At 33.8% G+C, this 21,099-nt stretch overlaps 2 protein-coding genes across 2 annotated transcripts; one reads left to right on the top strand and one right to left on the bottom strand.

Moving 5' to 3' along the window:
- Nucleotides 1-13,753: 13,753 nt before the first annotated feature.
- LOC120087298 (persulfide dioxygenase ETHE1 homolog, mitochondrial) lies at nucleotides 13,754-17,653 on the top strand. Its single transcript, XM_039044249.1, has 9 exons — nucleotides 13,754-14,239; nucleotides 14,476-14,604; nucleotides 14,713-14,820; nucleotides 16,165-16,299; nucleotides 16,760-16,801; nucleotides 16,948-17,007; nucleotides 17,081-17,134; nucleotides 17,264-17,288; nucleotides 17,372-17,653. Exons 1-9 carry the CDS (start codon nucleotides 13,991-13,993, stop codon nucleotides 17,452-17,454), a joined length of 885 nt encoding a protein of 294 aa, XP_038900177.1. The 5' UTR covers nucleotides 13,754-13,990; the 3' UTR covers nucleotides 17,455-17,653.
- A 1,555-nt stretch (nucleotides 17,654-19,208) lies between these two features.
- LOC120084785 lies at nucleotides 19,209-20,426 on the bottom strand. Its single transcript, XM_039040604.1, has 2 exons — nucleotides 19,974-20,426; nucleotides 19,209-19,840 (listed from the first exon to the last, which is right to left on the bottom strand). The coding sequence occupies exons 1-2, from the start codon at nucleotides 20,261-20,263 to the stop codon at nucleotides 19,348-19,350; spliced, it is 783 nt and encodes a 260-aa protein (XP_038896532.1). The 5' UTR covers nucleotides 20,264-20,426; the 3' UTR covers nucleotides 19,209-19,347.
- Nucleotides 20,427-21,099: the final 673 nt, after the last annotated feature.

Raw genomic sequence — 21,099 nt, 5'->3', positions numbered from 1 at the left:
TTTGTTTTTTTAGTTCGTAAGGCTTTTTTTTTTCTTTTCAAAGAAAAAAAGACCATTTAATTTATAAGAGTCTATTTGATAGAGAATTTGAAAGCAATAAATTAAATAAAAACAATGTATTTTTTTTTCAGATATGTGTCTGGTAACAAGATTCAAAAAATGAATTCTAATTTAAACAATTGTAAATTAATTATAGTAACCCATTAAATATTAATTTATAATAAATTGATATTAATTTATTCATGTACATATTTTATATTAAAAAAATTGTATAATTATTGTTTTGTTAATTGTAAAAAGAATATTGTTTTGTAATATTACATAATTTATGGAAAATTTCAAATTGTAGCTTCTAAGGTTTGGTATAAGTTAAAATTTAGGTATTATGGTTTATAATTAGAATTTACCCTTATAGTTTGATAAAAAAAAATTCATAATAAATAGTCCATGTGATAGGGACCATTTAGGAGGATTTAACAAAATATAAAGACTATATATGAATTATATCAAACAATAGAAACTAAAATATAAATTTTAAATGCAAACTATAGAGACCAACTTTGGAATTTAACCTAATTTAATTTAGAACACATTAAATAATACATATTTTAATTTTATAACAATTAAATTGGGTTTATAACATCACATATTACATTCCTAAATGTTTTGATCAATACAATTCTGCATTTAAAATTTTTAAATTCAAATTCTGGATACAAAGAAAACATAAAAATGTTGTTTTCAGATTTTGTACCGTTTAGACGGAGATAGGAATTTTTTATTTATCTAAATTAAATTACAAATTTAGTCCTTTCAATATATATATATATATATTAACACAGTTTTAAACTTTAATTTAATGGTAGAAATGTTATGTCTATCAGATTACTTAATTTTAGATACCAAATTTGTATGCTAAATGTTAACATTGTATAGTTACTTGTTCACTTGATTGTGAAGTTTGAATACATATATTATGTACAATACTCTATTTTCTTAAAGAAGTTTTAGACAAAATGACATCTTTCAACTAAGACCAATCATCACAAGTAGTAGGTAGATATGATTTGATAAACTTGGACAATGGTCAATTTTGTCTGTTTGTCTATTTTTTTTTCTTTTTGAAATTTATTAATGTGATTCGATAATTCCTTTTGTTGTTTTAAAAAAGATTGTGATTTGGTAAAAATAAAAGATTGAATATTATTAATGTAATCCATGGATAGTTATTTGAAAAGTAAGTCCCATCTAACTACGTTGATTTTTGTGTTCTATAATCTTAATGAAATGTAGTACCTATCACTAAATTCATAATCTTTTTTTAAAAAAATTTTTGAATAATTTTTCAAATCTTATCCTTAGATACCATTATCATTACCATTACAATAGAAAAATTATAAATCCGTTATAGTTATTGTTACTATTACAAATACTGTTATTCAATGATTTTAAACCACAACGATAAGATTACATTATTCATTCAATTACAAATACAAAATAAACCATCTCAATGATTAAGCTTAATATTTAAAAATATATTTATAAATGAGAAGAAAGCCATTGGAATAAGGAATCATCTGTTGCTTGCCATTTGAGCAATGGGTTCATGTTGACATCTTCCATTCCAAGTGGCTAATTGACACTATTTGTCTATTTATTTATTTATTATAATTATTATTATTGGAAACATCTTTTTTCCATTGACAAATCACACATTTTATTCAATTTTTAATAAATGAAACACGAATTCGTGGCAGAAAAAGACATGTAACTAAATCAATAAAATAAAAACAAAATCATAGGTTAAAAATAAATGCACATCTAGCCTAAGGTTAGTAAAAATCCTCGATTTGATCGAGCTGAAGATTATAATCGGGTCCTCGATCGGGGATAGGGAGGTATTGATTGGGGATGGGGTCAAACTAAGGATTATAATCGGGTCATCGGTCGGGAACAAAGAGGGTATCCTTGCCTCGTCCCCGTCCCCAACCTCGACCTCAATTATTANATATTTATATAATTATATATATTACAAAAAAAGGGGCATGGGTCCGCGCGAGGAATCCCTCCCTATCCTCGCTTTCAATTGGCGGGGACGGGGATGGGGAATCCTCACCCCGACCTAGTCCAACCTTGTTGCCAACCCTAGTCTTTAATATATGGAGCTTAAAATCTAAAACAATTTAGTCAAAGAAACTATTCCGATAACTTTTGAAAATATGTAATAGATTTGAATACTAATTTGTTTCCAATTTTCTTTCTGAATCTGATAATTCGGATAGGACAAAAGATAGACTAAATTGTTACTTGTTTTCTTTTTAAATTTAATATTATAGGATAAAAATAGAATCACCAACATTTATAATGGTAATAGATACTTTATCGATTAAACTATGCTAGATTAATTGAGTACAAGTTTTAAACATAAGTTATAGTCACTAAAATGTTTTTTTAATGACCTCTTGGTTGAAGATTTATGCATGTCATTTAACTTTTTTTTTCCTTCAAAAAAGCAATAAGTTCAAGTTTAGAATGTTGATGTCAATGAAAATGTCGAGATCTAAAGTTTAAGAAAATATCGATGAAAATTTTGATAAAATGTCGATGTCCATGGATATTTTTTAAAAAATTATAAAAACAATTTTTTTTGAAAAATTAGCATATAAATATATTACGTTTTGTAACTAAGTGTAAATGTTTAGTATTTATATTATTCACATGCTTATTTCTTCATATATTATGGATTTTTTACGGTATAATAGAAAAATCGATTCACTCAATATGTCGAGGTCAAACTCAATTAAAATATTGAAATATATAAAGAAATATTGACATGTCGACGAAAATTTAATACCGCAAGCTCAACTCGATATTGTAAACATAAGAATTCGAAGCTTTTAAGTGAGGAATGATGCCTTACTCTTAATTTTTAGTCTAACAATTAAAGAAGTTGAAACTAAACCATGAACACCAATTGTTATTAATGTCCTATCCACTAAGCAATACTTGGATTAAAGCATACTTATATTTTAAGATAATTCCTTATTCTTAAGTTTAACAATTATAGAAGTGAGAATCAAACCATGTACTATAACTATGATCATTAAATTATCCACTAAGCCATCCTTGGATCCAAAATATAGTTATTTTTTGGGTAATTGCAATTGGTAGCTCTAAGGGTTAATAATTAAGTGTATAGCAACATCTTTAAAGAATAACAAACATAACAAAATCTATAAGGGGATGTTTGGCTCAGTTGAGTTGAGTTGGTATATTAACTCAATATTTAGTCCACCAATTTTACCAACTCATCACAACTCTCTCTTCTTCCAATGTTCTCTAATGACTCCACCCATTGGCCATTGTTAGCGACTATCGCTGCCACACTCCGGGAACTAACTCCGAGCTCCGACAACCACCTTTGATGAAAACACCGATAACCAACTCCGATGACTAATTCTGGGCCCCGAAATCTACCTCTGATGACAACTTGAGTGACCCAACTTCAATGTCTACCTCCATGCGACCAACTCCAATGACCAATTTTGGGCTTTGACAATAAACTCCAATGAAAAACTTAAGCAACAAACTTCATAGGTTTCGATAACCACCTCCGACTACAAATTCTAACGAAAATCACTTTTGATGACCACCTTTAAGTGAGCAACTCCGACGACCAACCCCGGATTTCAACTACCATCTCCGACGATAAAACTCTGACAACCAATTCCAATACCACCTTCATCTAAAGGGATTGAATCCCTAGAGGAAACGTGTGAATGTTGTACGATTTCAATTCCAATTCGATATAACACAGAAAATGCAGAGAAGAAAAAGTAAAACAATTTTACAGGATAAACCCAAAACAATTCAACATACTTAATGAGAAGAAGAAAAGGAGAAAATTGATACTCACCCTTGTAGATCAATTGATCTTTATGTTTCCTCTCCCATTCTCATAACGACCACAATGATTAATTTTAGGAAAAAGAGAAGTCAACTTTTTTTCTATGTCAATTTCTTTGTAACTTTTGCAGAGAACTTCATCAAAAGAGAGAGAGACTCCTGTGAACATATAGAAAAGAGGAAGAATAACTACTCTTTGTTCAAACATAAACTCCACCACATGTAAAATGGGGAAAGTGATTTAAATTTAAATAGATAAAACTATATATAATAACTAACTTTATTATATATCAATAAAACTATATGTTCCATCACATATAACATATAACATATAGTTTATATTATATCACATATAATATATCCTATAGTTTATTAATCTCTCGTTAAAACTTTACATTATAATTTATCACATACATTATATATCTTATATGAATCATATTTGTATAATTAATATTTGAATCATATTCAAATATTTATTTCTCTCATTAAAATTTATAATGTATCATTTACATTATGTGAATTATATCTTATATAATTAATTTCCTCTACTTAATTTGAACAATTCAAATTAATTCAAATTAATCCAAAATTAATCGATTCTCGTTTATCCTAATTGAGCTAATAAGGGGACCTTATGGACCTATAAATTGAAGCCCCAATGGTACTTGATTAATTAATTAAACTCTTTAATTATATTAATCAACCTCTACTAACTGTCGGTCACTCCACTAAAGACCGACAACTGTACTCTCCGCACCATAAATATATTTCTGTATCCATTACATATAACCAATCAACAGTGCATTGACCCTTCACAAATTGCTCGTAAGTACATCTGGGCCAAAATAACGTTTTGCCCTCATAGTTACATCTAACTCTTTAGGTACCACTGATCCCTCTAATGAACAATAAGTTATAGTCCAACTATAATCGAACCCCTCTTTTATCAGGAGAAAGTGTGGCGCCACATTATTCAAGCCTTGAAATCAGCTCTTAAGAGAGAAATTTATCTACTTATCCTAACAATAGAGAAAAAGTGAATTCTTTCTTGTGTAGCAGCGTTCCCAGGTCCCCAATCAGACGAATTCCCAAAATGGTAGGCATATTAAGTCGATAGAACTGACCACTCTCACCCATAAACATCAAAGAATTGCTCTCATAGTAAAAGTTCACAACTCACTCAAGATTGAGGTTAAATCACCTATGGTCATCTTGGTGAAATATAAGTCTCTTATAGCAACGGAGTTATAAAGAGAGACTATTAATTTTGTGCTTTGGTCTTATACAAACTCTTTACATAAGATACTTTTCCACATGAACGATCAGGATCAGATCATTTGTAGAACTTTACAACACTTGTAATAACTACAAAGTGAGCCATATCTGTAATGTCACCATGATAAGGTATCCAACCTTATCCATCTACTACAGACTGTTCAGGTTATCATTTAAACATGATCCACCTGTATATATCTACATACATATTTAAATTACATAAAATAACCTAGGATTTTAGATTATTGGATTGAGTGTATGCACATAAAATAAAAATTATTTTATTAATAACAATTTGTTTTACAAAGTTTACAAACTATGAGAATACAAGAGATTTAGGACACAAATCTTAATAATCTCTAACTTGTCCTAAAGCTAGCGGATAATATAGTACAATACAAATAAAGTACAAAATACAATAAACTAGGGCATATCCTATACCCCAGTAACATCTCCACTTGCCCTAGACAATATGTTGCATATCCCAAAGACCCAGACTTTCTAGATAACCATAGAATACTTTAGCCATAAGAGCCTTCGTAAACGGATCAACGACGTTGTGCTCTGAAGCAAGCTTCATGACAATCACATCACCTCGTTGCATAATCTCCTGAATCAAGTGATATTTTTGCTCAATGTGTTTGTCTTTTTTATGACTCTTAGGTTCCTTAGAATTTTTCACAACACTACTATTATCACAATAAAGTGTGATGAGCAAAGACATATTTGGAACAACTTCTAAATCAGTAAGGAACTTCTTTAGCGAAACAGACTCTTTAGTTGCTTCGCAAGCAGTTATGTATTCAGCTTCCATAGTGGAGTCCGCGATGCATCCTTGCTTAATGCTTCATCAAACTATAGCTCCTACGTTTAGAGTAAAAACTGACCCTGATGTGAATTTCCTGAATCCCTATCAGTTTGAAAGTCAGAGTCTGTGTATCCTATAAAGATCAAATCCTTAGTTCTTCCATATATAAACATATAGTCCCTCGTTCCCTGTAGATATTTGAGAATTGTTTTGATCGTTGTTGAGTGATCTAATCTTGGATTGAATTGATATCTACTGACAGTCTCTACTGCAGGAAATTTCAGGTATGGTACATAACATTGCATACATAAGGCTACCAACAGCTAATGCATAGGGAACTTGCCTCATTTTCTCAACCTCTTGATGATTCTTGGGATACTATTCCTTAGACAAAACAATTTCATGTCCGAAAGGTAATAAACACTTCTTGGAATAGTGCATCAAATATCTGACAAGCATCTTGTCAATATATTGTCACACCCCCTGCCAGATTATCTTCTAAATCTGAGAAGGGATGTGAAAACAGTAGTTGTCAACCCTCTTATGACAACTACGGTCTAACCTATTCTTGTGAACTTTCTCTTTAACACCTACTAAACTTGATTAGCAGTTTATGATCTCAATAACCCATCATAGTCTCATCATCATTCCCACTACATTTATATATATATTGACAAGTCCTGAAACTTATGTCGTTAATAAGCTCCAGACTTGGTCAAAAGAAAATTTAAAAAACTGAATTACTCCTATCACTACAAAGACGTAGTAATAGTGGTAAGTACGAGATCAAACCACAGAGAGGACAGAGAGAGGGCAACACTAAGACAAAGGTGCCTAAACACACACACACAAAAAATATAAAGGACATTTATTTTACCTAAAGGGCTAGCTTTCACACCCAACCGCTAGGAACCTATCCATTCTTTTCTCACGGGGCCCTAACTGGACATGGCGGAGGTAGTTATTTTTACCTCTATCCATGCACACATGCGCACTTTTTTTTTTTTTTTTTTTTTTTTTTTGCAGGCAAGCTAACTATTACCTCAGTTTTTTTATTGTCACCCCCTCCTCCCCCTGAATTGCAACTAATTTTATTTTTCTTTTCTTTCTTTCTTTCATTTTTTTATATACACAATAGGTCCTATTTTATCCACTTTGTCTAGTTTTGCTCTAAAAAAAGTAAGGTTACTCCTAAGTCAAAGGTGGACCTTTTGAGGTGACAACAGAAATACATACCAGATAACCCAATTCTAAGCATGCAAGACTTTAATTTTGCAAAACAATGACTTAAAGATGCATGAGAGAAAAGAATTTTTTTAAAAAAACATGGGCTAAAAATCATGATCATGCTTTTATAATATTCTATGCAAATTTTATTGCAAGAAGAATGTGTCATAAGCCATCATAATTACAACAGAGCAACAGAGCAAACAAGACAATCAAAGCACACAAAACATAGTCCAAACATAGCGCTCAAGGACCCCAAGCTAAAATAAAAGCTACCCAACAGATACCCACCCCCAACTTTAAAACGATACATTGTCACCAATGTATCTCAAGTAAAGCTAAAAAATGAAAAGAACAAGGGAACAGAAACCTCCCTTGAAAACATGTTACATGGTTGTGGTTGGGCTTCTTCTCTTTGCCCTGACTTTTCTGTTAAAGTTTTGGAGGGGCTTACAAAACAAAGAAAAATAAAAGAAAAACAAAACAAAAAGAAACCTACAAAACAAAAAAGAAGTTAGCAAAAACTAAAAGAAAGAAAAACTACAAACAACAAAAAAGAAAATAAAGGAAGGAAAAGAAAAATACTACTGAGAGCATAAAAGGGAGTGCAGCTTAGCCTCAATCGGAGGCTTGTGAGTCTGGCTCCATCTGAAGATCACTCTGGAAACCTATGCTGGCATAACAAAGACGATTCTGCTCATAAATGTAGTTCACCATCCTTTCTATGCGCCTAGCAGGCGAGTAGTGTCCTAACTCACACTTAGGGACTCAGTGGCTATCTTAAGGGCTTCAGTAGACATCCTCAAAACTTACTCTCCAAACGAATCATCCACTAGTGGCACATCGTACTGATCCTGGGGATCAACATGGGGATGTTTCTCTAATGTGGGAATGCCCTCGTCATTCTGATTGTCCTCGTCTAACTCATCCACTCCACCCTCGTGGAATGCAGCAACTGACGATCTGGAAATGGGTGTCCAATGTCCTATCTTCTCTCCGTCATCAGGGATCTCCACCCCGGACCTTCGGGAGAGCTCTGTAATTAAGCTTGGGTGTCCAAGGCTATCCATGGTGGAACAACGTCCATAACGGCAGATTGAGGCTCTAATGACCTGTCCCACGTTGACAAACATCCCCTGAACTAGACAGTATACGAGTTTGGTCCGATCCTTGGTAATGTTGGTGAGTCGTAATACTGGCATCAGTTTGGAACATACAAATGCATGCCAGATTTGATCGGAGACAAACATCTCCATCCCCTTAAACCTAACGACAATGCTTATTGACCAACCTATTCAACCCTAGGTCCATACAAAGCTTCTATTACTTCTTGTTCAGGAAGCTGTTGGGAGCAGAATCTATCGTATTCGTCATTGAAGTCGATCAAACCATAGACTTCATTGATACGGAGAGACGAATAAGGGACTCTAATGCCTCTAACTAACGAGAAATCCCTATCATTGTCTAAATTAGCATAAAACTTCTTGACGATAGGAAAAACCGCCTCATCGGGATGGTTAGCCAAGGCTTCCCACCCTCTATGCTGTATCTCAACAGAGATATGGGGATATAAATCAACTTTTAAGGTTAAGGCACTTTCAAGGACTAGGCTTCTAGAGGAAATTACATAATGATATCTATCCATGGCTCTTTAGGAACTAAACCTAGGGTGTTCGAAAACAGGCTCAGGTTCACGTCCATCCCAATTAGTGCTAGCAACATCCCTCCTTCCTACTCTCCTAGGACCCATGAAACTTCATTTAATTAGAAAAGCTCACAAAATCAGGTTCTAACCTTGGGGAAATTCGACAAATCCTTCAAAATTTACCTAATCCACACAAAATATATAACACTTTAGATCAATTTCACGTGCAAACAGAAAAATCCCAACATTTATTTCAATTTCAACAAAAACATCATTAACCAAATTTTTAACACAATTCAAATTAAGCATAGATCCACACAACTTAGAAGAATTTCAACATATTTAGTAAATCTAAAAGAAATACACAATGAAAAGCTCAAAATTTACCTCAAGTTTGAAGAAATCCCAAAGATTGCACAAAAAAAAAAAAAAAAAAAAAAAACCCTAGAATTTGGTTTGGGTATGAAACCCACAAATTTAAGGATGAATAGTTGAGAAAACTTGAAGATTTGATGAAATCTGAGGATAATCAGCAAGGAATTTATGTTTTTAGGTGAAGAATCATGAAGGGATGGGAAGAAATTTAAGAGAAAACACTGGAAATTGAAAGAAGAAGATGAAAGAAAGCGATCCTTGACGCGCAGAACGCTTAAAATGCAGTTCTGCTTCGCAGAGTCGTGACATTGTGCCCTAATTTTTTTTTTTTTAAATTACCCTACTTAAACTAAAAATGAAAGACTAATATAAAATTTTAAAACTAATTTTAAAACTATCCTAAAAAGGAAAGAAACTAGAAAAACTATCCCAATGATCACAAGCATGCAACAACCTCACTGGTTAGTAAGATGATTGCGGATAAAGTTCGGGACGTCGGTCGTGTGTACAAGCCGAATCACATTATTAATGATATAAGTTGAGAATATGGAGTCAATATAAGCTATGATAAAGTATGATGTGCATTCGAGATAGCGTACTCACAAGTACGAGGCTCCCCAGAGGAATCTTACGCCATACTACATGCTTACGGGGAAGCTTTGAAGATTACAAACCCAGATACTGTATTTGACATACAATTAGAAGATATAGTACACTTCAAATACATGTTCATGGCCCTAGGCCCTTCTATCCGAGGGTATGCTAGTTGTTGTCCCGTGGTGATCGTTGATGAGTCCACACCCAAAGGAAAATATAAAGGTTGCATGTTGGTTGCCGTTAGTTTTTACGGTAATAATCAGTTATAGCTTTTCATGTATGGAATAATGGACAAAGAAACTGATGCAACATGAGCATACTTCATGTGACACCTGAAGCCATTGCATAAGTGAGGATTCGAACATGGTCATTGTTTCTAACTGCCACATTAGTATATCGAACGCGGTGGACCAAGTTTTCCCCAACACATTTAATGCATTATGTATTACCACCTAAAAACATAGCAATGCACTTAAGGATAGTACTGTTGGACTTAGCATACAATTAACGGAAGAAATTTGGATCACTAAACACTCTAATTCATCAATTTTAGCAACTAATAAAGCATGTTCATATCAGAAAAAGAGGGTTTCATAAAAAAACTCACCTTTGAAGACTTTGAACTTCAAATCAACTTCAATCTTCTTAGCTACAAGGTGTGGACCACCAATAGATATTCCCTACATTTTCTTGGACATTAGATTGAGTTGTGGGACTCGAAATGAACTGAAATGAGGGAAGAATATGAAAATTTTTCTTGGTTCTTCAGCTAGAGAACGAAGAACTCTTCTTCTTCTCTCAAAAAAGAAAAAATAATTGCATGACTCATCCTCTCAACCCAAAAACCTTAGGTTTTGTTCTAACTCTTCATGCATTGCACATTAAATTGACAACTCCACCTTGATCAATTTTGAGTGGGATTGAGTGGAAGATGAGTCAAGTTGGAAAAATCCACTAAAATTGGATTTTTCCAAATTTTCAATTTAAATTCAATTTAATTAAAATTGAAATTGAATTTATCAATTTTCAAAATCAATTCTATTTTAAAAATTATTTAAAATAAATTAATTGAATTTTTATTAAAATTCAATTTTTAATTTAATTTTCAAAATTAAATTAAAACAAAAATTGATTTTCTAAATTTAAATTTTCACAAAATTCAAAATTTCAAATTTCAATTTAATTGATTTAATTAATTAAATAATTTAATTAATTCTTATTAATTTAATATCAAATATTAAATTAAACATCGATTCCACAACCATGAATCCCTATTCATGAAATTAATATTTAAATTATATTTAAATATTATCCAATTCTCCAATTTCTTTTAATTTAATAATTTAATGTGTAATTATATCGCATATAATTACTTTCCCTTAATTCGAATTTGAACGTTTCAAATTAAACTCATCACTCTATTCTAAGGTTTATTCCGTTTGTGAGCTACTACCACGTCAAGTTTAGAGAGAGATGGGACCGGCAAGACCCACCCAGATGCAAGCTTTTTCTTTCAATAGCCGGCCAGAGGGACCTAATGGACCTACAGATCATGAGCTCTAACAATCCGAGATTAATGGGCTAAACTTTTAAACCGAACTAATCAACATCGTTACCTACCGGGTCATTCCACTAAAGTCCAGTAGTTGCACTCCTCTCACTGTAGATATAATTATGTCCACTCGATATAACCATAATTAGTAAGTTAATCCTTCACATGTTGTACGTAATAATGGTTGGGTCAATAGTTGTTTTACCTCTGAGATTGCATCTTGTTCCTTAAGTCCCACTGATTCTCCAATGAACAATTGGTTTGTGATCCAATCCCTAAACCGAGTCCTTCTGGGGCCAATGAGAAGGTAGGACACCTTGTTCAAGACCTGGAATCAGTACTTAAGAGAACAATCTTTCTACTATCCCTAATAGCGGGTAGAAGCGAATTTTATCTTGCACCCTATGTCCCCAGCTATCTACCCAGTCTTACCCCTGAAATGGGAGGCTTATTGAGCCAACCCTCATCCATACAAATATAAGGATAATCCCGAATAAACAGGAGTTCATAGTTAGCTCAGGATTAAGGCCAAGTTATCTAGGTCACTTGCTTTGAAATAATCAGTCTTAAACAGTAAACAACGTTATAAAGTAAGAGTAACTTGTTTCTTGGTCTGGCCTTACACAAACTCATTGCATAGGACGTCCCCACTCGCATGTCTCCACATGAACGATTCAAGATCACATCATTTGTACTAAATACAAAGTGGGTCACATCCAAAAGTGTTACCAGAATAAGGTACCAAACCTTATTCGTATACTATAGACCGTTTTGGCTATTTACTAAAACTTGATATTGTCTCTACATAAAGTCCAAGTATTCATCTAATAGCCATGAATCTTATTTTATTGGATTTAGTCTTTACAAGTGCAATTTACATAAAAGTTTTATTAAATTAACCTCAATAACATCTTTATTGTAAATAGAATATGTTTAATATTACAAATTGCAAGTTTTAGGACATATAACTCAACAAGTATAATTCTGAAGTGGTTCAATGATGTAGAGAGAACATACAAACTATCTGAATTCAACAAGCTCTGAGAGCAACTACGTGGATTCAAGAATAGGGTTGTGACGCAATACTTGGAGAATGTCAACTTAGAGTGATGACCCGAGTCCATCAATCTTTAAGACAACATGACAATATGACCAGCAACGGTGCATAATGCTTCAATGCACTTACAACAGAGGCCAAACTCTTACCAATCATACCTTTTTGGAATTTATTAGGGAGAAGCTCCAAGAATGGTTTTTCGAGTGCAGAACCCAGTGGTCCATATGTACATCTTTATATTCGAATCATGCCAAAAAACAAGTGGCTAAGGAATTTAAGAGTGGTAGGTGGTACTAAATAAGCCTGATTTATTGTCTTACATTCATTGTGAAGGATAATCACTTGGATGGCGCCGTCAGCTTAAACACCCATTAGTGCACATGCAAATGGTTCAACTACTTAGAAATTCCATGCTCACATGCAATAGTTGTTGTAAGGTTGAGGAAAATTAACCCTTACACACTTTGCAATCAATTTTTTAGCATAGAATCCCTAATCCTAATATATGCAGACCCAATATTCTTAGTTGGACATTCTTCTGAGTGGAGGAAACCACCTGGCTACGTAGAATGCATTATCCTACCACCGAAAATTGCAACCAGTGTTGGTAGGCCACGTGTGAACTGGATTCTATCTTTCGGAGAACACCATCCAACCTAAAGGTTCATTAGGTGTGGAAATCCAGAACACAATCGGGCAAAATGCAACCAACCATTATTAAGTAAAATAAATAGTGACCAACGGAGATAGAGGTAATGTACATACTCTCTTTGATTTGGATTATGTTTTTTTTTTTTTTTTGATTAATAAATTTGAATTTTGAGCTTTTTGTTTATTATTGGGTTAGGGCTTCGAAAAAGGCACTGTTGGGCTTAGACGTTCACTACTGTCGCAATGTCACTGGTAATACCATCCGAGTTTTGGATTTTAATCAATCGGGTTAAGGATTCAAAAAAGCAATCGGGCTGGTGAGTTCATTCCCTACCCGATATCATTATACCATCGGGTCTCTTAAATTTCTTTGTCGTGTTATTATGATAGTATTGAGTTCAGGCTTTAAAAAAGATGTCAGACTAGAGATTTCATCTCGAGCACGAGTTATTGGAAAGGCTGAAAGTACCCTCTGACGTAAGTAAAAGATTATAATTTATAAGATAGTGAAAACGGATCATAAAACATATAGGTGCGAGAGAAGGTCATCGGTCATCGGTGAAAAAAAAACTCAAAATTGAAACGAATCAATTATTTGGTTGTATTGTATATAATAAAGTTGGACACCTGTTAAGAAATTATATACAAAAGGCCATCGTGTACAATCACTCTATTTTGTTATGGGCAAAAGCAAAACCAGGAGCGGCGAGCAGGACACAAATGGAGAGAGAACGGATGAAGCAAAACTTGCAAAATCGGTATCTGACGGATCTTCCATTTCATGTCCATTGATAACGACAATTCCACCTCCTCTCTCCCATTTGCGATTAACAATTCACTAAACTAGTATTATCCTTCGCCACGTTCCAATCAAGTTTCAGTCAATAACAAGGCGCGATGCAAGGCTTTCGATTCTTACGAATTCCCTTGTTTCCTTCCAATGCTTTATTCTTCGTCTCTCCAACTCCTCATCTTCTTCCTGTGAAACCGATTTCCAGAATTCCCATCAAGTATTTCAGTTCCCAAATGGGGTCATCGCCATCTTCTTCCTCGTCTAAGCTCTTGTTCCGTCAATTGTTCGAGAAGGAATCTTCCACTTATACTTACCTTCTCGCTGATGTTTCCCACCCTGATAAACCGGCGCTTGTAATTTCCTTTATCTAATCTATCTTTTCTACGTTACTGTTTGGCTGTTTGAATTTAATTTGAAATTTGTTTGTTATTTGATGAATGTGATAATGGTTTTGTTTAGTTTCGTTTCATTTCATCAGTGTTTGGGGGCATGTTTCTGGTGTGTTTTCCGAGTTGGGTTGAAAAGTTTGGTCAAAAGCATTAATGGGTTTTTCGTTCTCCTTTGATTTGTTGATTTTTTCTTCCTTCAGTTGATTGACCCGGTTGACAAGACTGTAGATAGGGATCTAAATCTTGTAAGAGAACTGGGACTGAAGCTTGTATATGCTATGAATACTCATGTGCATGCTGATCATGTCACTGGCACTGGACTCATCAAGGTTCTTCTTCTTGATCATTTTTGTTGGTGATTACTCAATCCCAGTTATTGTTTTTTCATTGTCCGACCTTGTTGGTATTGTTATCTTTGATGCATTAATTTCCTTCAGAGTAAATTTCCAGGAGCGAAATCTGTTATCTCGAGAGCAAGTGGTTCAAAAGCTGATGTGTTGATTGAACCTGGCGATAGGATTTCTTTTGGTGATCTATTCCTGGAGGTATGCCAATACTTGTATTTAACAGTACAAAACAAAGACACAGTACAGATCTCTGTTTGTTTTCATAGTTATGATTCCAGCATTTTGTCAAGACATCAATCCATCATCTTTGCCATCACATAGTAGGACTGGTGACAGTTCATCAACATAATATATCAGCTCTCGTATTTGTAATGATTTCTAAACTTTGCTTAGCTCGGTGACATTCTCTCATGTTGAAAATCTAATCTAATTCTTGACATAGTATAAACTTGGTTAGTAGATGCTGGTTATGACATTATATGGCACCAGGCCTCCTCCGCCCACCATACGGTGGCAGAACTCTCGAGGACTGACACTGCCTTCTAATTTCAGACTTCATAGATTACTACTTCTTCATCTATGACTATGACAATTTCCATGAGTTTTTAAAGAGTAAGCATTGATTCATTTCTTCTTTAGCGTTTCAATACTACAAAAATCTCCTGTAAACATTTACATTTGTGGGGCTTGAGAATGAAAAAATGCAACGCAGAAAGGTAGTAGTCAATTTTTGTGCCCGAACCGCTCCTTTGACTTATTTAGCCTCCTTCAATATTACATACTGCAGCTAGCTCCTCTATCTCTTATTTTCTTTTGGGATATGGCTCCACATCATTACTTCTTATGGTTGTTTATTCATTATTGCTCTAATTCTATCAACAATAATATTACCTTCCACTAAAACTAGTTAAGATGTACTGCAAAGATATATCATCTGGTTCCTTTTTGATGATCATAACAAATCAGGAATTGGATTACATATGAAGTGTAGGTGGATCTCACATGGAGTGAGGAGGAAGGAAATATTTAACGTTTTAGAAACTTGATGCGTCACTGCCACCTCCAATTTTCATCTCTTAATGCAGAGGTGGAGAAACATATGGATAATATAGGGGGTCTTAGCTAGGAAGTTTTCATTAGATGTGTCATCAGTTTAGTGAAGATTATGGACTAGATTAGTGACTGTTCAGTAAAGATTTTGTTAGCAGTGGTAGGGAAATATATAATGAACATTTTATAACCTCCTTTGATATTACAGCTTTGATGGAAAACTGATGAGCCTTGTTGATTTAGGATTTTTATTATGTATGGACCCCCGTTATTTACTTTCTGGTGTTAATTTTTCAATGAGGCACTAGCAGTTTCGAAGACTATGATTTCATTTATAAAGTTCCTGAACCCAGACTGAGCAAAAGTATCTTTTGAAGAAAGAATATATGCACTTCAAGAATCATCAAGTATGGCAATGTTAAGAAAACGGATAAATTTTGGGGACAATCCTAGAGTTGACTCGTCTCAACTTGATCTTGCACATAATTTCAGGTTCGTGCTACTCCGGGGCACACATCAGGATGCGTCACCTACGTAACAGGGGATGAACCTGATCAGCCTCATCCTAGGATGGCATTCACTGGTGATGCTCTGTTGATACGGGGATGTGGGAGGACAGATTTTCAGGTAGCTTCACCGATTGGCTTATTATTTATTTCTTGATGGTAATACTCAAGAAGTTCTCGAAAGTATTTATCTTTTGGATAAAGATATTTCAGTATAATACTTTGGCCATCATATTTCTGCTTGTGACACTCCATACATTTAACTGATTTTCCAAACTTCTCTTGTATCTACTGCACGGTACAGGTTTTCTGTTCTATTATATAAACGTCAAGTCATAATGGTAGCTGTTTTTGTTTTGTTGCACAACGATAACTGCGAAAAACTTTGTTTCGACTTCTGGGGTTACCGGAACCATTATAAACTATTAACTAATCATTAGGTGTAAATGTTTTCTTAATTAATCACAACCATTCTGCAAGATCATGACCTATATGTGTAGATGTTTGTATTCTATTCTCTTTCTCATTTGCAAAATTGAGCATTATTGCCACTAGGCTGAATACCAGTGTCTTTTCTGTAGGGTGGAAGTTCAAAGCAGCTCTATGAATCTGTGCACTCGCAGGTAAGGACATACACTAGGTATATTTCCGATGAAAAATGAAAGGGGAGAGATTATAGGAAGAGCTCATTATCACTATAGATGGCATTTTTTTGTTTTAGTTTTCTGTAACTCGAACTCGTTCTGATTATATTAACTCTGTGTTCCAGATTTTCACTCTGCCAAAGGACACATTGATCTATCCCGCTCATGATTACAAGGGATTTAGTGTAAGGAAATTTCTACACCTGTTCTTTCTTCAAAAACACGGTTTGTTCGCTCATATCTGACTTGCAATTTCAGGCTAGTACCGTAGGTGAAGAAATGAAATACAATCCCCGGCTTACCAAGGATCTGGTAATTTCTTTAGTAACTAAAACCACTTATCTGAAAACTGCATTTCGAAGCAGAATTATGGTTACTAAATCCTTTGCTTTTACATCTAGAGTTTGTAACTTTTTACCTGGGTTTGTTTTTGTTTTGCAGGAAGAATTCAAGAAAATCATGGAACGTACGTAGATAAAACAAAAAATTTAATATGGTGTGAACTGATTGTCTCTGCTATAACACAACCATATTGTTTCTCTCTTTCAGATTTGAACCTGCCTTATCCAAAGATGATGGACATAGCAGTTCCAGCAAATTTGGTGTGTGGATTGCAAGATCCAGCTTGTTAATTCTCCTGTGATTCATTGTGTAAAACTGGCCTATCTTACCATAAGAAAAAACAAAATAAAAATAAAAATAAAATAAAACAGAGATCAATCGAAAACTCTAGGCTGAGAAGAGAGGTGTGGATTCCACAAACAAAAATAAAAAATATTTGTACAAATGACATTATCTACTTGCCTTCTGCTATGCCTGCCTTGGGGGTTACAAAATGATTTGTTTCTCCCTTGATAATCATTTAGAATCTTTTTGTTAATTATTTAGTTTCCTTATTTTTAATTTTTTTAAAAAATGTGATTGTGTGTAGACATTAAAGTTTTTAGTCAATTTTTAAAAACAAAAACAAGAACAAGTTTTTGAATTTTTTTTTAATTTTTAAAATTTTGGCTTTAATTTTGAAAATACTCTTAATATTCAAATGAAAAAAATAATATACACGATTGTGTTTATAAATTTAATTTTCAGAAATTAAAAAATTAAAAACCAAATGATTATCAAATAAAATCTTTTGAATATCACTGCTCAGGTAAAACTTCAATTATTTACTTAATAACAATGTGACATTCAAATGTTTATCAAAGTGGACCCCAGAGAATTATTAGGTTCTCTCCAATTTCTTCAAAATTGCTCAAATGACTCGCCAAAATTAGAGATGTTCATCGATGCCATTTTTCATTTCCATCCCAATTCTCCATTTCATTCCTCATCTCGTAAAATTTCTCACGGGATCGAGTCAGAGATTCCTACGGAGAATTCGAGATCAGGTTTTCGGCGGGGAATTTTTTTCTGTTAAAAAAAAAGTCAATTGATTTAAATCACTAATCTGAGTAAATTATAATTAAATAATTAACTTTATTACTAAATTGTTTATTGTGATTAGTTTTAAATAATAATTTAAATTTAAAGATAAATTACTCAAATTTTGGCCTAAAAAAGTTAATTAATTTTTAGTAAAAAAAAATAAATATAAATCAAATTATTCACCTATATAATTTAAATTTAAACATTCAATTTAAGTATATTCATTATCATCCTCAATAAATAATCAAATTTGAAATTTAAATGTAATATTTATATAATAATAATAATAACATAATATTAGATAACTATACATATGTAAAAGCTAATTGAGATGAGGATAGGGAACGGGGCAGGGCCGAGGACGGAGAATGCATTTCCCGTCTCTGTTTAGCTCATGGGGAACTTTTTTTCCCTACTCCCTCTCCCATTTTTCGCCAAATCGGGAGACGGGGCCTGTGGGAAAATTGAAATCTCTAACTAAAATAGTTTAGCAATCTCCATCGGAGTCCCGTCCTTCCGGAGACATTAGACATCTACAGGATAGATTGTTACTGAGTTAAACTGTGAACAAACTAACAATATGTATTGAAACATAATTTATACTACAGGGAACAATAGTATGTTGTAATAGTTCATTAAACTGTTATGAAAACAATTTCCCCTTTTCAGGATAAAAATATTGTAAAAACATGTTAATGTAATTGTTCTCTTCTATTCTCAAGTTGAACTTGAAAAATAGTGGTTCCAAACTTTCAAGCACACGAGTTTGATCTGTATTAGCCTTTATTTGCATAATACTTCCAAAACAACTCTGAAAGATTCTAAGCCACATTCATAACGTGTTGGACACCTCAATTTAACAAATTCTGTTCAGTTAAAGTTCATTATAGATCCATCTGCAATCAAACCATGAATGTAAAGAAAAGAGGAGGAAGAGGAGGAGGAGAAGAAGAAGAAGATATCATTTAAGTAAATAATATATATATACAATCACTTCCATCATTTCATGTAATCAAATCCCAATCAAAGGATGATAATACAGACTTCATTCCACATAAATTTGGATTCAAATTCTCCATCTCCAGATAAACCAAACAAGTTTATAATTCCCCTAATTGAACATCCTGTTCCTTCAATGGAACATAATCCCCAAGATACACTTCCAGATGATCAGACAATGAGGACTTGTCAATATTTTGATGATGATATGATTTGCAAACAAAGTAAATGATTGTTTGAGCAACAAGACCAAAGAGAAACACTTTGAACAGCAACAAGAAACACAGAATTCCAAGAACAATTCTTAGCCCATTGTACTTGGAACTTCCAAGCACAACCGCAGTCTGAAAAACGAGCTGACTCCCCAGAAACAGCACAGTAAAAGTCAAGAAAACGCCACAAGAAAGCACCATCTTCCCCTTGACCAGTTCCTTACTCTTCAACATTGCCTGAATCCCATAGACATCCTCCAAAACCGATACAACACTCGCCAAATGCCACACTACGCTTATATACACAAACCCTAGAACATATGACACTGAAATCCCAGCAAAGAGGAGAATCCCAACCCCACCGAATCCGAAAATTGCAGCACTAAGGAGAATCAAAACCCCAAAAACAATGTTGTAAACCAAAACAATAACAAAATTCCATAAGAAAGTAACTATTAGCCTTCTCCAAACCTTAGGAACGACGCTAAAAACCTTCCTGAAGGTAATTTGCTTACCAGTGTAAACGCAGGCGACGGTGTAAACGACGGCCGCGGTGGAAAGGAGAGCGAGGACGAGGAAGAAAGTGAAATAGGCAGCTTTGAAGAGCCAGAAAGAGATCCACTCGGAAGTGATGACATCGGAGAGGTTGGTGTATTTGGGGGAACTTTTGGGGATTGAGTTGAGAGAATCTTCGTTTTTCAAGATCTTGAAGAAGAGGAGCTCGGTTACCTGGATGTGAGCAAGGAAGACGATGGAAAGAGGCAAGATTAGGGTGAGGGTAATCTTGCTGAAGATCTTCCTCCATGAGAGAACAATCTTGAAGGATTCAGTGAAGATGCCGAAGAAGCCAAGAAATTGAAGATCTTCTTGCTCTTTATCCATCCCGAGTCTCTGTGGGGAAGAAGAAGAAGAAGAAGAAGAAGAATGAAGATGAAGCCTTTTCTAACAACCGCTATAAATTATGAAAGAAGTGACCATTAATTTGACTCCACTTTTCCAAGATGTCAATTGTAAGTTTTGTTTGCTTTTAAACATTACACGTCATCTATTTGTTTTATCTACTTTAAAATCAATCTTGGGTTTTCTTATAAGTACCACCTCGAGGTTAAGTTATATTAGAATACACTAAGAGCTTGTTAATTAGTTGGACGGTTATTTACAAATCATTAATTAAGATTTAGAGAGACGAGTACATATGAAAGTGAGAAGAGTACCAGTAAGAAAGCAAAGAGGAGTGTGAGCACGAGTGAAAAAATATACCAATGTTTGAAAATGTTATTGTATTAAATTAGTTGAGTGCGAACATAAAGGAGGAAAGGGAGTGTAAGAGAGGAGCATCATTATTTTACTCACTAAAATCCCGAGGGGTAGTATAAATAATTAACAAACTCTTATTATATTTTGATAGTAGTAGAGGATTATCTTTTATTATTTTTATAGAGATTTAAACTACAGATCTCTTAGTTTTTTTTAACAAATTTTTATGCTAGTTGAGCTACGTTTATTTTGAAAATGTCTTACCTAGTTGAGAACATGTTCATGTAATCACGTTAGTTATGGACTTAACCAGTATGCTATATGTTCCCTAAATATTTATGAGCTAATTCTAATGTTACGAGGCCTCATCAATGACAATGACAC

The sequence above is a fragment of the Benincasa hispida genome, chromosome 9, assembly GCF_009727055.1.
Source record: "Benincasa hispida cultivar B227 chromosome 9, ASM972705v1, whole genome shotgun sequence".
Taxonomy (NCBI): domain Eukaryota; kingdom Viridiplantae; phylum Streptophyta; class Magnoliopsida; order Cucurbitales; family Cucurbitaceae; genus Benincasa; species Benincasa hispida.
The sequence above is the reverse complement of the archived record's forward strand: the minus strand, read 5'-3'. Positions and strand labels throughout refer to the sequence as shown.